We start from the raw sequence: 16584 nt of genomic DNA, 5'->3' as shown, positions 1-16584 counted from the left end.
AATTTCTCAAAATTAGAAAATAAAAAAGTGCAATGAACAAAAAATTTCTATCAAAAAAAGCATACCTTCGGAGATGCTTGTACACCTCGAATCAACGATTGCAGATGTGCTGTTTTAGCCGCAGCTGGAGGCATTGTTGTTGGAATTGGTGTTGCCATAACGGCATATGGTCGACCACGTTCTTTACACTCCAAACAGTTGCGCACTGCGCATGTGCATACCTAACCACAAGCAACCACACCACACTATGTACACTTTGCATATGTATTTTCTTTTTTGTGTATTTACAAACAATTATGAAATTTGAATATTCGTACGAGCAATTTCCATCAAAATTGAATTTAAAAACAATATTTTTTGAAGAAGATAGAAATTTTTCCAATGTGCGTGGGAAAAATTTCTATACATACTTCGTTGTAAAATATTTTCCCGAATTTTCCGACATCCTATTATTAAATGCGTTAAGAATCCATTAAAAAGTATTAGAAACAATTTCTTTTCGTTCAATTGGCTTTGAAAACGATACAATTTTGAATCAACATACAAGTCGAATATTCAAACTTTGGAAAAATTTTAATAGCGTATGTTGATGACACAAATGCAAAGTTCATAGATTTATTTTACACAAGATAATATTATAAACACTAATTTATACAAATTAAATTTTCCAAAATATTAATTTCTAAATAAACTAAAATTTATTTTTTTAATAATTGAAAAATCTCTTTCTAATTCATTCGTTGAAAATCGGGACATCGTGTAAATTGGCTAGCAACTTAGAAAGATGATCTTCGCATGAACTAATTTTGAACTGGTATGAAATTATTTAGTTCCTAAATTTTGAACACTTCTAGAAAAATCAGTTATGTCTATTTTGTTTTCGTAAAATGAATTTTTGATAAAAAATTATCATTGAATTGGAAAAACTTTTGTGAGCCTTAACTGAACCATATACGACATTTTCAGTTATTTAAAGCCTTTTCTAACCGTGTCGTATTTATTGGAGATTTTAAGTATGGTATATATAGGTCTAAATCAAGTGCTGATATTGGCATAAATGATGGTTACTAAAGCTATTGTAAGGTCCTCGTCAAATTATTTTTAGCTACAATTATTGTCTTTTCTTTAAAGTACTTTTAACGACATAAGAGAAAAAGTAGTTTTGCACGAAATTGTGCATAAAGGTAGTTTTCAACGACATAATGTTGAAAAAAAAAATAGTTGAAGCATTGATCGTGTTTTTAAAGTTGTCGACATTTATTACGCAAAGGATAGGTATTCATACTATTTAGAAGATACTATTTAGAATATTATTTAGATATATGTAAATTAACAAATTAGGGATGCTTTGAGCCTAAGTAGGCTGTAATCGACCTTTTAGTTTATGAAAAAACAATAAACAAAGATTACTTTTTGAAGAATATTTAGTCTAATCCAAAAGTGAATTGCACAAGCGGCAACTCTGTTCAATAACCTATGTACTGTGACCATGTACTACTTGCTATACTGTGACACATATGAGCAATATATGAAAGTATTTGTTGTAGCATTGACAGATTTACTGCACTAATACAACTACTATTTAGATAACTATAATTTTTCTCTTTCTAAGATATTGCGTAATCTCTCATTCAGATAGGAGTACCTTAAAATACTTAATATTAACTCCGAAATAAAAATGATTTATTAATACTTTTTCTTTTTATTCTATTCACACATTAATAAATAAACTACACTAGAAATTCTAAGTTGTATTAAAAAGAAAAAAGTAAATAAATATTCTAACTATTTAAGTACTAAGTAAATTGATTTAGAAAAATAATATCTGAACAAAATTAAAGATTTAATTATTTACACAAAAAAAAAAAAAAAAACTAAAATAGAAAATTTAAATATTTATATAAATACTAACCAAACGCAAACATTGTCGTAGAATTCCACCACTAGACATATTTTTTTCTGCTTCTAATTCTCCGAAATTCAATGAACTAGCAAATATTAATACATCGGCCATATTTACTAATCTTTGTAAAAATGAAACGGCCACATCAATAGGCATTCCTTGCGTTGGTTCAATCACATCTAATTCACTCTAAAAAAATTAAAATTATCGATTAGTTAAGAGTTTTTTTTAAATTAAATATTTGGGAAAATCTGAATCGTAAAACACATATTTTTGCAAAATGTTTCAAATAAAACGGTTTTTGTTTTGAATAATATAAGCTATTTACTAAATAGTGGCGTTTTTGGTTACTGGGACAATTTGACTATACTACTAAAAACCTACAGAAACCTTATATAAAGACGAAACGTTGCTGATTAGTAAATTTCTTATTTTAATTTATATCACCTCATCAACAATCGGTTCAGCAAAATGCGATTCATATTGCCCCCAACAATTTAAATATACACAGGGTATCTCTATTAAAAAGGGCAGATTGAATTTCTATTCGAACTAATTGGAAATACAGTTACTGGTTGAATCGAAATGCTTTATTGTAAATAAAAATACACATCATTTACTTACATTTGGCGAAGTAGCTGATGCTAATAATGGCAACAAACCACCACAAGCTATTATTAAATTGTCGGCTAATTGTGAAATCAGATGAACGGTATTTACAACAAATATTGCATTTTCGCTACTATTCACAAAATCTAATACAGATTTTGTCGAATGACTACGCCATACTTGTATATCAGTTTCTAATGAAAACAGTACATCAGATAATAGACGTTGATGTATATAAGACCATTTAAATTCTGGTATTCGAAATGGCGGTCTTGTAGGTCCTGGACTAAACATTGGTCGTGTTGATGCTGATCCTGATTTGGGACGTTTATGATCTATTTTCAACAAAAATTATAAATCATTAAACATTTTTTGGTAAACAGATAAGCACAGACCTCAAAAGATGGAATTTATTATCAACTTAGCTTTTATATGAAAAAGTTTTATTTTTATTCCACCTTTTTTAGCCATTCCACCAATTCCTTACCATTTCTCTAGTAAAAATTTTGAATTAACATTCAATGCATTATACATTTTTTTTCTCCAGAAAATAACGTTTCATCGACAGACGAACAACGAACAAGTTGAATAGAAGTATCTATATTCAGCTTTGGCATACAGTATGTATAATATGCGTATCATACAGTTTCGCTTAAAAAGACGTAGGCTAGCTTAATAGACTTAATTTACTATAAGACGACTAATATCTTATTTATTTATCATTTTTAGCGCTATGCCAAAAAAAAAAAAAAAAATACCGACCGAAAATTTGAAATACTAAAAATAAAGCCATATTAAGGATCCCATATGAATGCTTACTAGAAATGATTTTCTTAGAAATTAACAAATGAGTATAGATACTTCTAATATATATAAAAATTATTAGATTGAATATTGAAAATGAAATTACGGTTACCAAATAAGTTTGGATCGACTTGTGTAGAGGTAGATGCGCTCCTTGGTCGTTTTTGAGGTGATGCACGATATTGTAAAGGAACTGTATTATTATCAGTATTATTGGTTCCGTCATCCGAATTTATTTGAAAGTCTTGTATTTCTGTAGAATTTATTGGTAAACTAACACGCCTTTGTATTACTTCACTTGTCGTCTGTTCTTGTTCATTTTCTTGTTGAAGTGGCAGCGGTGGCGGTGGTGGGGGTAATTGTATTGTTGTTTCTTCCGTACTATGTTCTTGATTATCTTCTTCATGTACTTCCTCCTGTTCTTCCGATTGTTGGCATAAATTCAATGAATTTTCTAAATTTATATTTTCCTCAACATTTTGAGTAGTTGATGTTAAACAATTTTGATCACAGATTGTTGAAATCGTTGGAATATTATTATCTACAATTATATTTTTTGATTCACTAACATTAACATCATATTCTGGAATGTTTATGAGACTAGTTTCATTATTATTGGACGGCTCAACTAAATTATCATCTAAATTAAAAGCACTAATTTCATTTTTATTAATTGGCACATTATTTTTTCCACTTTCATATTCATTTTCAATATTGTTTTCATTAATTTCATCAGTTTTTTGTTGATTTTCTTGTGTATTCAAATGAATTTCACTTAAAATAACAGTATTATTTTCTTCTGGTAACTCATTTTCACTAGATATAACATCAATTAGTTTTTCTTCGTTATTATTTTCTAAAATTCGTTCTTCAATGATGTCTTTTGTTTCTAATTCTTCTTCATGTTCTTCAATAGGTATACAATCGTCTAAAGAACTTGCTTCTTTCTTTTCGACAACATTTTCTGTGTTATCAGTTGGTGTTAAGTACGGTTCCGATAAATCACTATCAAATATTTCTTTTTCCAAACATTCTAAATCATCGGAATGTGTTTGAATTTTTAATTCCTCATTTTCTGGTAAATGTACAACCGAAACACCTGAATCAGCCAGTAAATCGGGTGTTATCGATTTTGTTTCGATGTTATTATAATCAATTTCATCTGGTTTTTTATCGGATTCATTTACAACATTATTAACAACTTCATTAACAGCTAAAACAATTTCTTCATCTTGTATTACTGGTGATATTGAACCGGTTTGTGATAGTACGGGTGGTTCAACAATTTTATCATCTTCTATTTCATCATTGATTGACAATTTTCCTGTATTTTCAATTATTTCATCTACAATTTCAGTCTTTTGTTTATTAAGTTCATCGTCATCGGTCATTGGTGGTTCATCGTCTTCGTCTTCTTCACCAATATCAACGCCATTGTGTAAGGCAAGTGTATTTACATGATGATGATGGTCGTAGATGGGTGATGAAGATGATTCTTCAATATCTTTGCTACGAACATCACAACACAAATCACTAGTCCTAGAATCTAAAGAAATTGCTTCACTATCAGCCGAATACACATCATTTGTATTTGGATGTTCCGGTGCACAACTAATTGGACTTTCTTGACTAACACACGAATTTATGTCACATTTACACACTACCGGTTGATGATGATTCGTGGTGGTGTCATCGTCATCATGGTCATGACCATGTTGAACGTCGTCGTCATCCAATTCCCTGAGTTGTACACCATTACTGTCCACTTGACTCCATTGTGTTTGTTTATGAAAACCATTTGAAATTGGTGTATTTTGCTCTTGAATTATTTGTTGATTCTGTTGTTCCCATCCACATATTGTACTAATTGGTCGTTGTTGTCTTAATGCTGGATCTGTTACATGATCGATACGTTGACGCTCAAAATGCTCGTACATTTGTGCAAATTGTAGTTTAAACTCTTCATATGATACCTTTATAAGAAAGAAAAAGATATTAATATTGTTTTATCATTCAAAATTTGCTAAATGAGGTGCCTCAGGCGTAAGCACTTCGCCATTTTTTACAACGATAAATTTCAAATGGACGTAGTCTTGAAAAACGTCTAGTGAGAAACGGATAAAAGTTTTGATCTCATTTAAAAGAAAAACAGCAAAATACAGTTTCCAAACTCATTTTTTAACAGGTTATTTTTATCTTTAATTGAAAACATTACTGTGATTTTAGAATCTTCTCATAAGTGAAACTTCCTATAATAGATAACACAAAAAATTACTCACTTTCGAATGAACAATTGCCAGTGTATCAACCCATACTCGCCATCCACCATATTCATGCTTAATAGCGTGATGTAATAACATACGAAATAATGAGTAAACCATATCAGAAATTTTTTGTTCTTCAGTATTTTTTGGATGTATATATGCTAATGCGATTAACCATTCTTGCCATACAGACATTTGTAAAACAGTACGACGATTTTCACGATTATTATTACATAATAATGTCATATCTGATAAAAATAATTTTTTTACTTCAAACAATTGTTCATTTTGTTTTGATTGTCGAACCAAAGTTGCTACAACTTTTAAAATCACTGAAAAAAATTAAAAAAGAGTCAATAAAAGATGAAATAATAAAGTAAACTGATTTCTCTACAATACTCAAGCACTTTCGAGTAACGTGGTATATATTTCAATAACTATGTCTCGAAGTCAACAAAAATTCATTCTTATTGTTTTATAGGTCTTAAAGAATTAGTTCTTATATATACTTACTTGGATTTTCCAGTCTGAAATGTGATTCAGGCTCAGGATGTCTAGTATATAAAATTTGTTGACTAATATGTTCAGTCATAATTTCATAAAGCACGTTATATGTGGGTAAGGACAGCGTTTCTTCATTTAACAGGAGGCGTTCAGCTAATAAAGTATACAGATTATGCGGACTCATTACATCATATTTTCTTCTAAATGAGAAAAAGAAAAAAATTATTAAAAACATTTTAATAATATTTTAATCAATTTAAAAAAAAAAGTTTATTACTTGTGGGTACTACGGCTTAAAAAGAAACCTAATAGTTTAAGAGCTTGTAGACGAATTAATTGGCTTTCAGCAGCTAACAATTTGAAAATCGTTCGTACACCTTGTTTCACATCAAATGCGGGTACCATTGATGCGGGATGTTCTGACATCAATGATATTAACATTTGCAAGACATCATGTAAATTTTCATCCTAAAATGAAAATGATATTTAAAATTACAAACAATTTGAATACTTTTGAAAATTAAAATATTTTTACCTCATGCATTGTCGTTAAATAATTCAAAATACTTTGTAATTCATCGTCTTTTACACCATTTCCAATCATTATCAATTGTTTTAGAAATAATAAAATATATGCTCTGATTGCCAGGATATCTTTTTGAGCAGGTCGTGGCCCATCTAAAGATAAAAATAAATTAAATTAGAAATTTTATAATAATCAATAAATTTAGAGTTTCTCTATACTTTTGAGTCAAAGGATGCAGCAAATAACATTCTTATCCAGTTTTATGCAACACATATACCATATATGTAATATGTATTGCATAAAACGTGCGTTTAAATCGATGCTTGTGTGACCGAAGTTTATATATATATTATCTTGATCTCAAGAGTATTTGATCAGTGACATGCAAAATAATCAGAGGACAAAAGTTTATAAATATGAATCTTACCTAAACCTTTTGGTGTAATGCCACTTTTCGTTCGTGGATTAACAACCCAATAATAATATTTTAGTGTATGGACTGTTTGTAACACAGTTGAAACTCTTCGTACATTTGAATAAATTTGTGTATCAGAAAGGAACTCTGTCGCCAAATATGAATATAGACGTGACTGGACGGGTGCAGGCGTGTAGATCCATAATGCTGGATTGAACAGGACGTGATCGAGCAACTGCCATGTGAGGAACGAGAAGCAAAACAACTATATCACAATTGATCAAATCTGTCCTCGGTACTTACCATCAGCGTTTATTCAACGCACTTAAAACTAATTATATATTAACTTAAAATTATCATAACATGGATTATCATTCAAAATTATTATTTTAAGCAACGCCACGTAATTATTGAAAATTATAAGAAAAATGGGAAATTAATAATTGAAGGCAATAATAATCTTTAATTTTGAATTTCAATTGCTGCGTTATTTTGACACAAACTTTGATAAAATTAATAGAATATTAAAAATAGTCATACATAAAAAAAAAAAAACAATGAAAATAATTTTAGTTTCTCTGATTTAACTTAAATTTGCGGTAAAATAATATGTGCCTCAAATATTTGGCAAAGACGGATATCTGAGTGAAGTATCCCCTTTATAATTTTTAATCTATACTTTGACAAATTAATAAGCCCCAATTAGAGAAAGTGATAGATCATAAACGCGGATCCGTGCAGTAGGAATATAATTTATTTGGTATGGTAAAGTCGACACAGCTTCTTGATAAAAAAAGAGTAATATAGAATAACAATAATTAAAAAAAATTAATTATTGAAGTTTTTTCCCTTTTTAAAATTAAAGTTTTAATACGGATTTTGCATAGAACGTTGTCATATTAAAATTTTCAGTGTTTGAGTTGTCTTAAAATACAGTTAAATTAAAAATGAAATGTTTTGTCTAAGGAATTCATAAATTTGTCTAATTGTAGCAATCATTTCGTAACAGGTTAGTTTATAAGTAAATTGAAAATCGTATTTTATACTTATATATAATAATTAGTAGGTAAGATTATTAGATTAGCAGTTAGCATTTCGATTTCTTTAGATATCTAATATTCAATCCGCATATTAACATATTTTCATTGTTTCCTTTCATTTCCTTGACTACTTTTATTACAAAGGGTAACCCATTCTAATCGATAAACTCAAATATCTTCTAAAATATTTAACCTACAAAAAAAAAAAATGTTTAGTACAAAAATTATTCAGATTGATGGGGAGCTCATATATTTAGATATGAGATTGAACCTGGCTCTTCGGTTCGCTTTAATAGTCAACTTAAACTGTAAAGAGATAGATAGACTTTCAAATGACCTTGACCTTCAAATGATCTTGAAAATTTATCTGGGATTAAATGTTATCAACACAGACGAATGACCTTTATTGTCTTTGATAACTTTTGTCTAAAACATTTTCCTGAAGCTAGCGTGTTTATAATAAATAATGAGATATTTTCCGTCGCATTGCCTCCGAAAGCCAAAGATTATCGAAAAAATGATTTAAATCAAACATTTGAGTTATTTTGTGAGGATCAACTTTCTAATTCAAAGTGTTATTCTATCTCTTACTGTTTAGGTTTTGAATTGACTACTAAATCTCTCACTTTAATTTGATAATAATAATTTTTGTATGAAACATATTTTTGTAGGTTAAGTATTTAAGAAGATATTTGGGCCCATCGATTAAAATGGGTTACCCTGTATATCAGATACATTAAATATAAAACTTAATTTTAAAAAGCAACTTTTAGAATAATCATCGGGAAAACTTATTATGGTTAGAAAAAAAAAGATTAAATTACATGCGTTTCACATTAATCCATTTATAGGTATAAGTAAAATTTATATTTGAAATATATTATCTTGAAGGGATTACCAGTGGCAGCGTTAACTAGTTAAATCCTTTATTGTAAATTATTGTTCCGAGTATAAAAAAAATTACATTTTATTTATTTGCGCAAACTTATGCGAAATTTTCGTTCATTTAATATCTGATTTCTATTTCTTTTCGCAACTAGCATATGCAATACATATTACATGATTGATATAGCTTTTGAATGGGAAATTTTGTTTTTCACAGTATCAAAAATTACGGTTTATTATCAAGTTAGATAATAAATCAATAATTTTTAATCACTTATTTTAATTATATCAAAATGTATGAGGTTTTAACTAGTTAAGTACTCGACCAAAAGAAAAAAATAAATTAAGAATAAATAAATGTAATTTTTAATAAGGTATAAAAATAATCGTCATGCTTTTTTATTTAATCATAAATTAACGATTTTGATTTAAAAAAAAAATTAAAATTTCTACTGCTCAGCATGCGCGATGGGTTGCATAATAGTATTAATATATAGAAAATTCTATGTTGTCATTCGTTATATCTTACGTAATTCTCCACCTGAACTAAATATTATCAATTTTAATATATCTAAAAAGTAACTAGAAAATAGTCACTCGCACTAATTATGGACAAGTGTATTGCAAGTCTGTAGTGAATTTCTTGTCCAAAAATAAATCATCTATTTTTTTTAATTAACTAGTTTTCATGTTATCAAAAATATAAATTTTTAAATAATATTCACCAATCATATTGCATACTATCTTTTCATAATATACTACATATTTCTTCCATAAAACGGTCGCAGGAAAATGATTTAATATTAAAATTATTCAAATTACAGGATGTTTCAGAAATAATATTCTGTCAATATCCGGAATATTATAGTAATGATTCTCAGAAATTGTAACAATTGTCATTAATAATCAAAGAAAGTGAGATAATTTAGACTAAATACGATGATAAAGACAGAAAACTGTTTATGTTTTAAGTTTTGAATTTCATATAAACTGCCCAATTTTATTATTATGTATACAATTTTTTGGTAATCCCCTCCATATAAACAAGTGCACTGACTTTCTGTGCTCTGTGAATGGTTGAATTTTTTTATTTTTCCAATAAAGAGAATTAATCTTGATAATCTTATTCAGGAAGTGTTGAGTTCTAAATCAATTATAGAACACCCTGTGTATGTATAGGGTATAAATATAGGAAATCCAACTGAAAGTTTATTATCTAAAAATAATTTCCTGACTACAGTCCAATAATTATTTTTCTGATACATCCTGATACAAAATGTTTTGTAATAATATTATGAAAAGAATTTTGATACATTTACATTACAGACAAAGATATTAAAGAGTAATAATAATAATAGTAATAGTAAAATTTTTAGTATAAATTTAAAAAACTCTATTCCTCAAACCAAAAATATTTATATGTACCTATAGGTTAAAAATATACAGAGTGATTTATGTAACTTACCTGTTTAAGTAGAAGTTCACTATTGGCACTAATACATGTGACGAGGTATTTTGTTAAACTTAGAAAGGAACCAAGTACTTCTAATGTTAAATGATCTCTAGATGAACGTTGTAACATATAACTGATAACCAAAAAACCACGATTTTGTATCATATGTTGTTGTACAGTTTGCGATGTTTCAACTAATTCGCAAATAAAACCAAGAAGTTTCGAACTGTAATTCAAAAACAAAAAGATTTTTTACCAAACTTAAATTTTTTAAAATTATTCTTTCGTTTATTATCAGAATTGAAAAAAAGCATGTAAAAAAGACTATTTAGGCAACAACTACCTCTCCAGACATTTAGCATCCCATATATTGAAAAATTGGTTGCATTTGTCAAGTTCGGATTCAGAGTGAGGCATTCGGGGTAATATCTCCGGTGTTGCTTTGAAATTAAAGCTACTCGTACGCGAAATTGGTTTTGTACATGCTTTAGCGGATTACTTCGATCCTCTTCAAGTTTGGATTATTTTAAATTAGCGAAAAACACAGTTTCGTTGAACGATAATAATGGATTTAAAAAAATAATAATAATTACCATAAAGTTGGATCACGTTTTGTATCATTGGCACCAATACAATCATAAGGCATATCTAACTGAGAAAAAAGTGGAAAAAGTACTTGAATACCACCAATTGAATTTAACGTACTGTGGATGGAATGTGTAATCACGGCTTTAACATCCTGCAATTTATTTATAAAAAAAAAAACATTAATTAATAATTAATGAATGTATAATTAGCGCTGAAAAAGTATATTTTACCTGAAGCATAAGCGCATGTGGTGTATGAACAAAATAAGAAATATTTCCTTTGGGTGCTGATTGTAGGCAAAGTTGACTATCTGTAGCTACTGGATTATACATAAAAACTAATGCACTTGATAATTTTCCATCATAAAGAACCTGTGAAATTTTAAATATTTTCATTAATTGAGGAGGCATGCTTGCTGTTTAACATATTGACATTCACTGATTTATTACAGACGTGTAGCTGTACAAAATACTTATACATATATTCGTGTACATATAATATTCAAAACAGTAACGGTTGCATATTTATAAATTGTTTTTTATTTTTACTTTTTTAACAAGACATATTACTACTATAAAAAGTTGCGTTTGAACAAAATCTGTAGTTTTTAAGATATGATTTACAATGTGTCAGTTTTAGTAATTTAACCTATGCAAAAAGTTCCAACTTCGATAGCGAATATCTTTTTCAATTGATGAGCAAAATATTTTGAAATATTTGAAATATCTTTTTTAATTGATGAGCAATTCTCAAGGAGGCAGCTGTTTTTAACATTTACTCAAAATTTTATTTCATTCTGACTTGAAGAAGTCTAAATACGTATATGTCACCGTAATATTTAATTTCCGTCAGACTGTAACTTAACTAGTAAAATTGTAAATTTGACTTCAAAAAAAGACCCTGTTTTTTTGCAACCAGATTACAATCTGATGGAAATTAAAATATTGCATTAACATAAACACGAAGTGTAGCAAATCAATCCAATTATTTTCATGGTTTTTCACTGTCTAACTTCCTCAAGGACTTTTAATGCAATTTTTTATCTTCTTTCATAATTTTTAATATATTTCTACAAATTTGAAATTTTCTGTTATCACTTATATCTTTGAAATTTTCGATTTTAATAGGCAATTATCAATCATGCATTAATTTTCTACCCTTACAAACTTTAAAAAAGTAGTTTCAAAGCTAGAAAATATATTTCTTTAAACAATAAATTGAAAAGTTTTTCTTACGTTATTTCTTCTAATCGCAACATCCCTTTGTAACAGGATTTTGAATATTCCTAGAGCCGACACTGACTTTAATTATGTTTGTTTGTTTGTAAAGTTATGATGCAGTTTGAAATAATACGAAATACTTTTTTTTCACTTGGATAAATGGATTTAGTTGATGCTAGGAATTATCTTTGAATAAATATATCATTTTATGGCTCCGTATCGTATTTAATAAGAGACCTCTTGGTGGGATAATAATTGTCTCATTTTGAATTAACAATTTATACCATGAATAACGTCAATATAAGAAGCTTTAGCTAGAGATAAAATAATTTCCTCGCATTGGGAAAGTCAGTAATGATGTCAAGCAGTCAGTACGGCAGTGATTTAAAGAATGGCTAGATGACCAGACCATTAAAAGAGTGGGCTATTTTTTATTAGGCAGTTCTTTTATAAATTTGAACAGTACCATTGTAAGTTACTATGGTTTCTTGCTATCCAACTATCTATTATCGAAGTTCTATTTAATGGCACCAATTGCCGTACGGTTAAATGATTTTCCAAATTTGCAAACACTTATTTGCCTTATATCTATCTAAAGCATTGTAGCTTCTAAACAGTTATAATACTTATTATGTTGTGTTCGATGAAAATCTTAAGATTTGGTGTTTTATGTCATGGATGTTTCAAAATATTGTAAATTTTACTTGTTTTTATATTACTATACCTCCGATTCTTGATCTAAAATGTCGCTTGTCCGATGTTTATTTTTTTAACTAACCAATGGCAATCATTTTTTTTTTTTAATTTCTAGAAATTTATTAAAATAGAATTTATTGAATATAGTGAGTATAATATTTATTGGAGTTGCAAATTGTATTTTCAAACAATATAAATTGAATTTTAACGGACATACTCACTTGTCTCTACAGGATGCTCCAAAAATGAATAATTTTATTAAACAATTCATTTTGTAACATGGTTTGAGTGTATTGTTATCATATCATTTATAAAAAATTAAAAATTTTATGAAATTTCTCGAAAAAAAAGATTAATGTACACAGTTACGATGACTGAGAGCAATTATATAAAAATGTAAATGAAAGGCTCATAGCTACTTGTAGAAGTTTGAAGTTGGGATATGATTGGATATATATCGAACATACCTTTCGAATCTTTCCAATTACGTGTGGCATACACGCCAAATGATTATTAAGAAAGTATTAATCTGTGCAAAACCATTGGACAACGTACATGATGGCCTCTTCAGAAGGGTTGCGAAGAGAGATTCTCTTACGCTTATTTAAATACTTTTTTTGTCCAAAATTTCAAATGGAATGAGCACTTGGAAATTTTTTTCCCTTCATAAAATTTCATGCTTTACAGTAAAGTGAATAACAAATTTTTTTTTTAAAACTCAAAATACAAAGCAAAAAAAATTTTATTCAAAGCTGTGATAGTTTTTCTTATCACTTCAATGAAATCAGTTAAAATAAATCGCGATTCGAATGGCTTTAAGCCTAACTTTGTTTTCGAACATCCAGTTATTTATAAAATGTTTGTATATACAATTTTTGTGTTTGCATTCTACATGTATATTTATTTTTTCGATGAAATAAGCAGGATTGTTTATTTTGTTATGACGTCAGCTTACTAATCCTATCTTTGATGTATGAGGATATTATAAACATAACATGGACGTATTTTTGTTTGTATATTGATAACAAAGTTGACGTTCTTATTTTTGGCTATTCTTTTTGAAAATCAACGTAGGTAATATCATATGTCGCAGATGTTGACGTTGAGGTAACATATCTACACTTTTTCACTTATAAAAGTTATAGGTCTGTGGCCAAGCGTAGTTTTAGTGAGTCATTTCAGAAAGGCAGAAAATTTTATATGTGTTGACTTTTTCGCTGTACGCTAAGTATGTCTCATCAGGAAATTGATTTCAGAATGTACACGTTTCTACGAGTACTGGACATGTTTCTACGTACATAGGATATCAAACGGACACAAGTTCAAGCTTTCTGGATTTAGTCTTCGTGAATTATAGTTTATAATTTTTTCTGTTTGCAAATTGGCCAAAGCCTCCCACCTACATTGCGGAAGATATGATTTTTGTGATTTTTAGGTTTAATTCTGAATCTGAGCAGAACTGATATTTAGTGTTGCGGGCTAGCTAAGCACTCCCATTATCATTGCGGACGATCTCACATCGAAGATATATTTTTTGAATATCTATGTCGATTAAAAGCGGTTCGATTGGGGACAAGGGGCTAACATCTACGAAATTTTCAGCCTTTCTGAAATTACTCTCTAAAACTACGCTTCGCCGCAGACCTATTATTGATTTGAGGATGTTTCAAGTCATGTGGTTTAAGGAACAAAGATATATTTTGATTATTCTGTTTATAGTAAATATTTAGATATTTATTATAGTCAAGGAAAAAGGACTATTTATATTGTTATGTTAACTTTATCGTCATGTCAGTTAATCTACGAACCCTTCTGTCAAATATAAACAAGTTATGTTTGAGAAACTAAATATATATTAAATGCAAATATAAATATTTCAAATTAATCAGGAACGTAGGTATCGAAAGCTTTGCATCATAATTTGTTCATACAATAGTCTATATCTAATGCTATGAGTTAGTAGCTTCTTATAAAAAGGAAATAGTATTTTTATTCTAACATTTGATCAAATTAATAACCAAAAAAACTCTGTTGTGTTTTTTTTTTGTTATTTAAGTACCAACAACGACGTTTTATGAAAACACAGGTTGAAAGCGGAAATGAAATAGATACTAACGATAAAGATTTAACAACATGTACATTGCATGGACATCAGAACATCAAATTTCAAAAACAATCAACTGAGCGTGAATGGAGAGTAGAATGTAAACCAGTAAGCCAGGTAATCTTTGGAGGAATGATTGGAAACCTCACAAAGATATTGATTTTAGCGTGTAGGATTAGGCTGTGGCAAGAATAAGAACCTCCTTACAGACAAGATTGTTGATAATAAATTTTGAATTTTTTTAGATAAAATCAGTTATAGATCCACCGGTAATCAACTTTTTAATGCATGATTTTCGGAAAAAATAAAGCTTTTGGAATTATCGATGGAATTAATTTTAAGCACAACTTTAAAGTTTGATTTTAGAGGTAGTTTAATTGATTGATTGATAAGACGTAGTCGAACATTGACTCGATCAAGATTTGGCAAAATTTCGAACTTTGACGATAAAATATACAGAAATTAAATAGCCTAGATTTTAAATTATGATATATGTATTGTATATACTATTATTAAATTATGTAATATTATTTGAACACCAATTATATTTCATAATTTGGATTTTAAAATGTATAAAAAAAAGAGATATTTTATTTTATATGTTTCAAACAGATAATTGATACGACAGACATATCTAGTTTGAAAATCATTGTTATTAAAATCTACGAACATCGACATTAACAATTTAATACTATAAATTTAAAGCAGAATAAACTAAAATAATATAATTATTATGCCATTTACCTCCAAAATTTTAGAACTAAAATTATTAAAAACGAGTAAAATAATATTTCTAATTTTTTTTTTTTTTTGGTTTCTGTTGACGTCATAAAGTTAAAAAATTCGATTTTTTTGATAGCACAGGCAAATTTGATCCGATCTTATTGAAATTTTTTTTGAAACCCACTAATTTTGGGTCATTCTTTTCAGCTGCGATGGAAGTTTTTCGCTAACTTTCCCTCATGTGATTAATTCCGAGACCAAGCTTCCAAATTCTTGAAACCTATTAGAGCTAGGTAAATTTTGATAACAAATTTGAAGAGTATGACCCATTTTTAGTAAGATTTCATATTTGGTTTATCAAAATTGGATAAAATTTGAATGTGATAGAGCAAAATTAATTTTTTTTGATTCTGATGACGTCTTAAAGTTAAAAAATTTGATATTTTTGATAACACAGGCAAATTTGTTCCGATCTTATTGAAATTTTTTTTTGAAAGCCACTAATTTTAGGTAATTTTTTTCAGCTGCAATAGTAGTTTTTCGCTAGCTATCCTTTATGTGCTTAATTCCGAGACCAAGTTTTCAAGCTTCCTACTTATGTTAAATACTATCAGTATAAGAATTTTCATCAAAATCGTTAGAGTCGATCCCCATATATATATATAAGGCGCAACCTAAATACTTGCCACCGGCGTTATGTACTTTCGTTATGGCCCTATTTTCTTGTATGTTTATTTTAAATAACACAGCTTGTGAGTTGTATCATCATCGAAGTCCTTAGTTAATTGAACAAAAAACGCCAAAAGTTTAAGTTACTCCATCATTCATACAGTGGATAAATAAAAATTTT

General features: G+C 28.4%; 1 protein-coding gene across 1 annotated transcript in view; it reads right to left on the bottom strand.

Annotated features, from left to right (window-relative positions):
* Positions 1-16584, bottom strand: part of LOC123298643 (neurobeachin) — an 865329-nt gene that overhangs the window by 200378 nt on the left and 648367 nt on the right. The window contains exons 11-23 of the mRNA XM_044880735.1: positions 11222-11362; positions 10997-11142; positions 10416-10629; positions 7038-7260; positions 6620-6762; positions 6362-6552; positions 6094-6284; positions 5596-5912; positions 4042-5289; positions 3429-4008; positions 2528-2847; positions 1913-2092; positions 66-221 (exon numbers count right to left, since the gene is read on the bottom strand). Of these exons, the coding sequence (XP_044736670.1) occupies positions 66-221; positions 1913-2092; positions 2528-2847; positions 3429-4008; positions 4042-5289; positions 5596-5912; positions 6094-6284; positions 6362-6552; positions 6620-6762; positions 7038-7260; positions 10416-10629; positions 10997-11142; positions 11222-11362 (4050 nt within the window). The remainder of the gene's footprint in view (positions 1-65; positions 222-1912; positions 2093-2527; positions 2848-3428; positions 4009-4041; positions 5290-5595; positions 5913-6093; positions 6285-6361; positions 6553-6619; positions 6763-7037; positions 7261-10415; positions 10630-10996; positions 11143-11221; positions 11363-16584) is intronic.

This window comes from Chrysoperla carnea, chromosome 4 (assembly GCF_905475395.1).
Source record: "Chrysoperla carnea chromosome 4, inChrCarn1.1, whole genome shotgun sequence".
Classification (NCBI taxonomy): Eukaryota; Metazoa; Arthropoda; class Insecta; order Neuroptera; family Chrysopidae; genus Chrysoperla; species Chrysoperla carnea.
The sequence above is the reverse complement of the archived record's forward strand: the minus strand, read 5'-3'. Positions and strand labels throughout refer to the sequence as shown.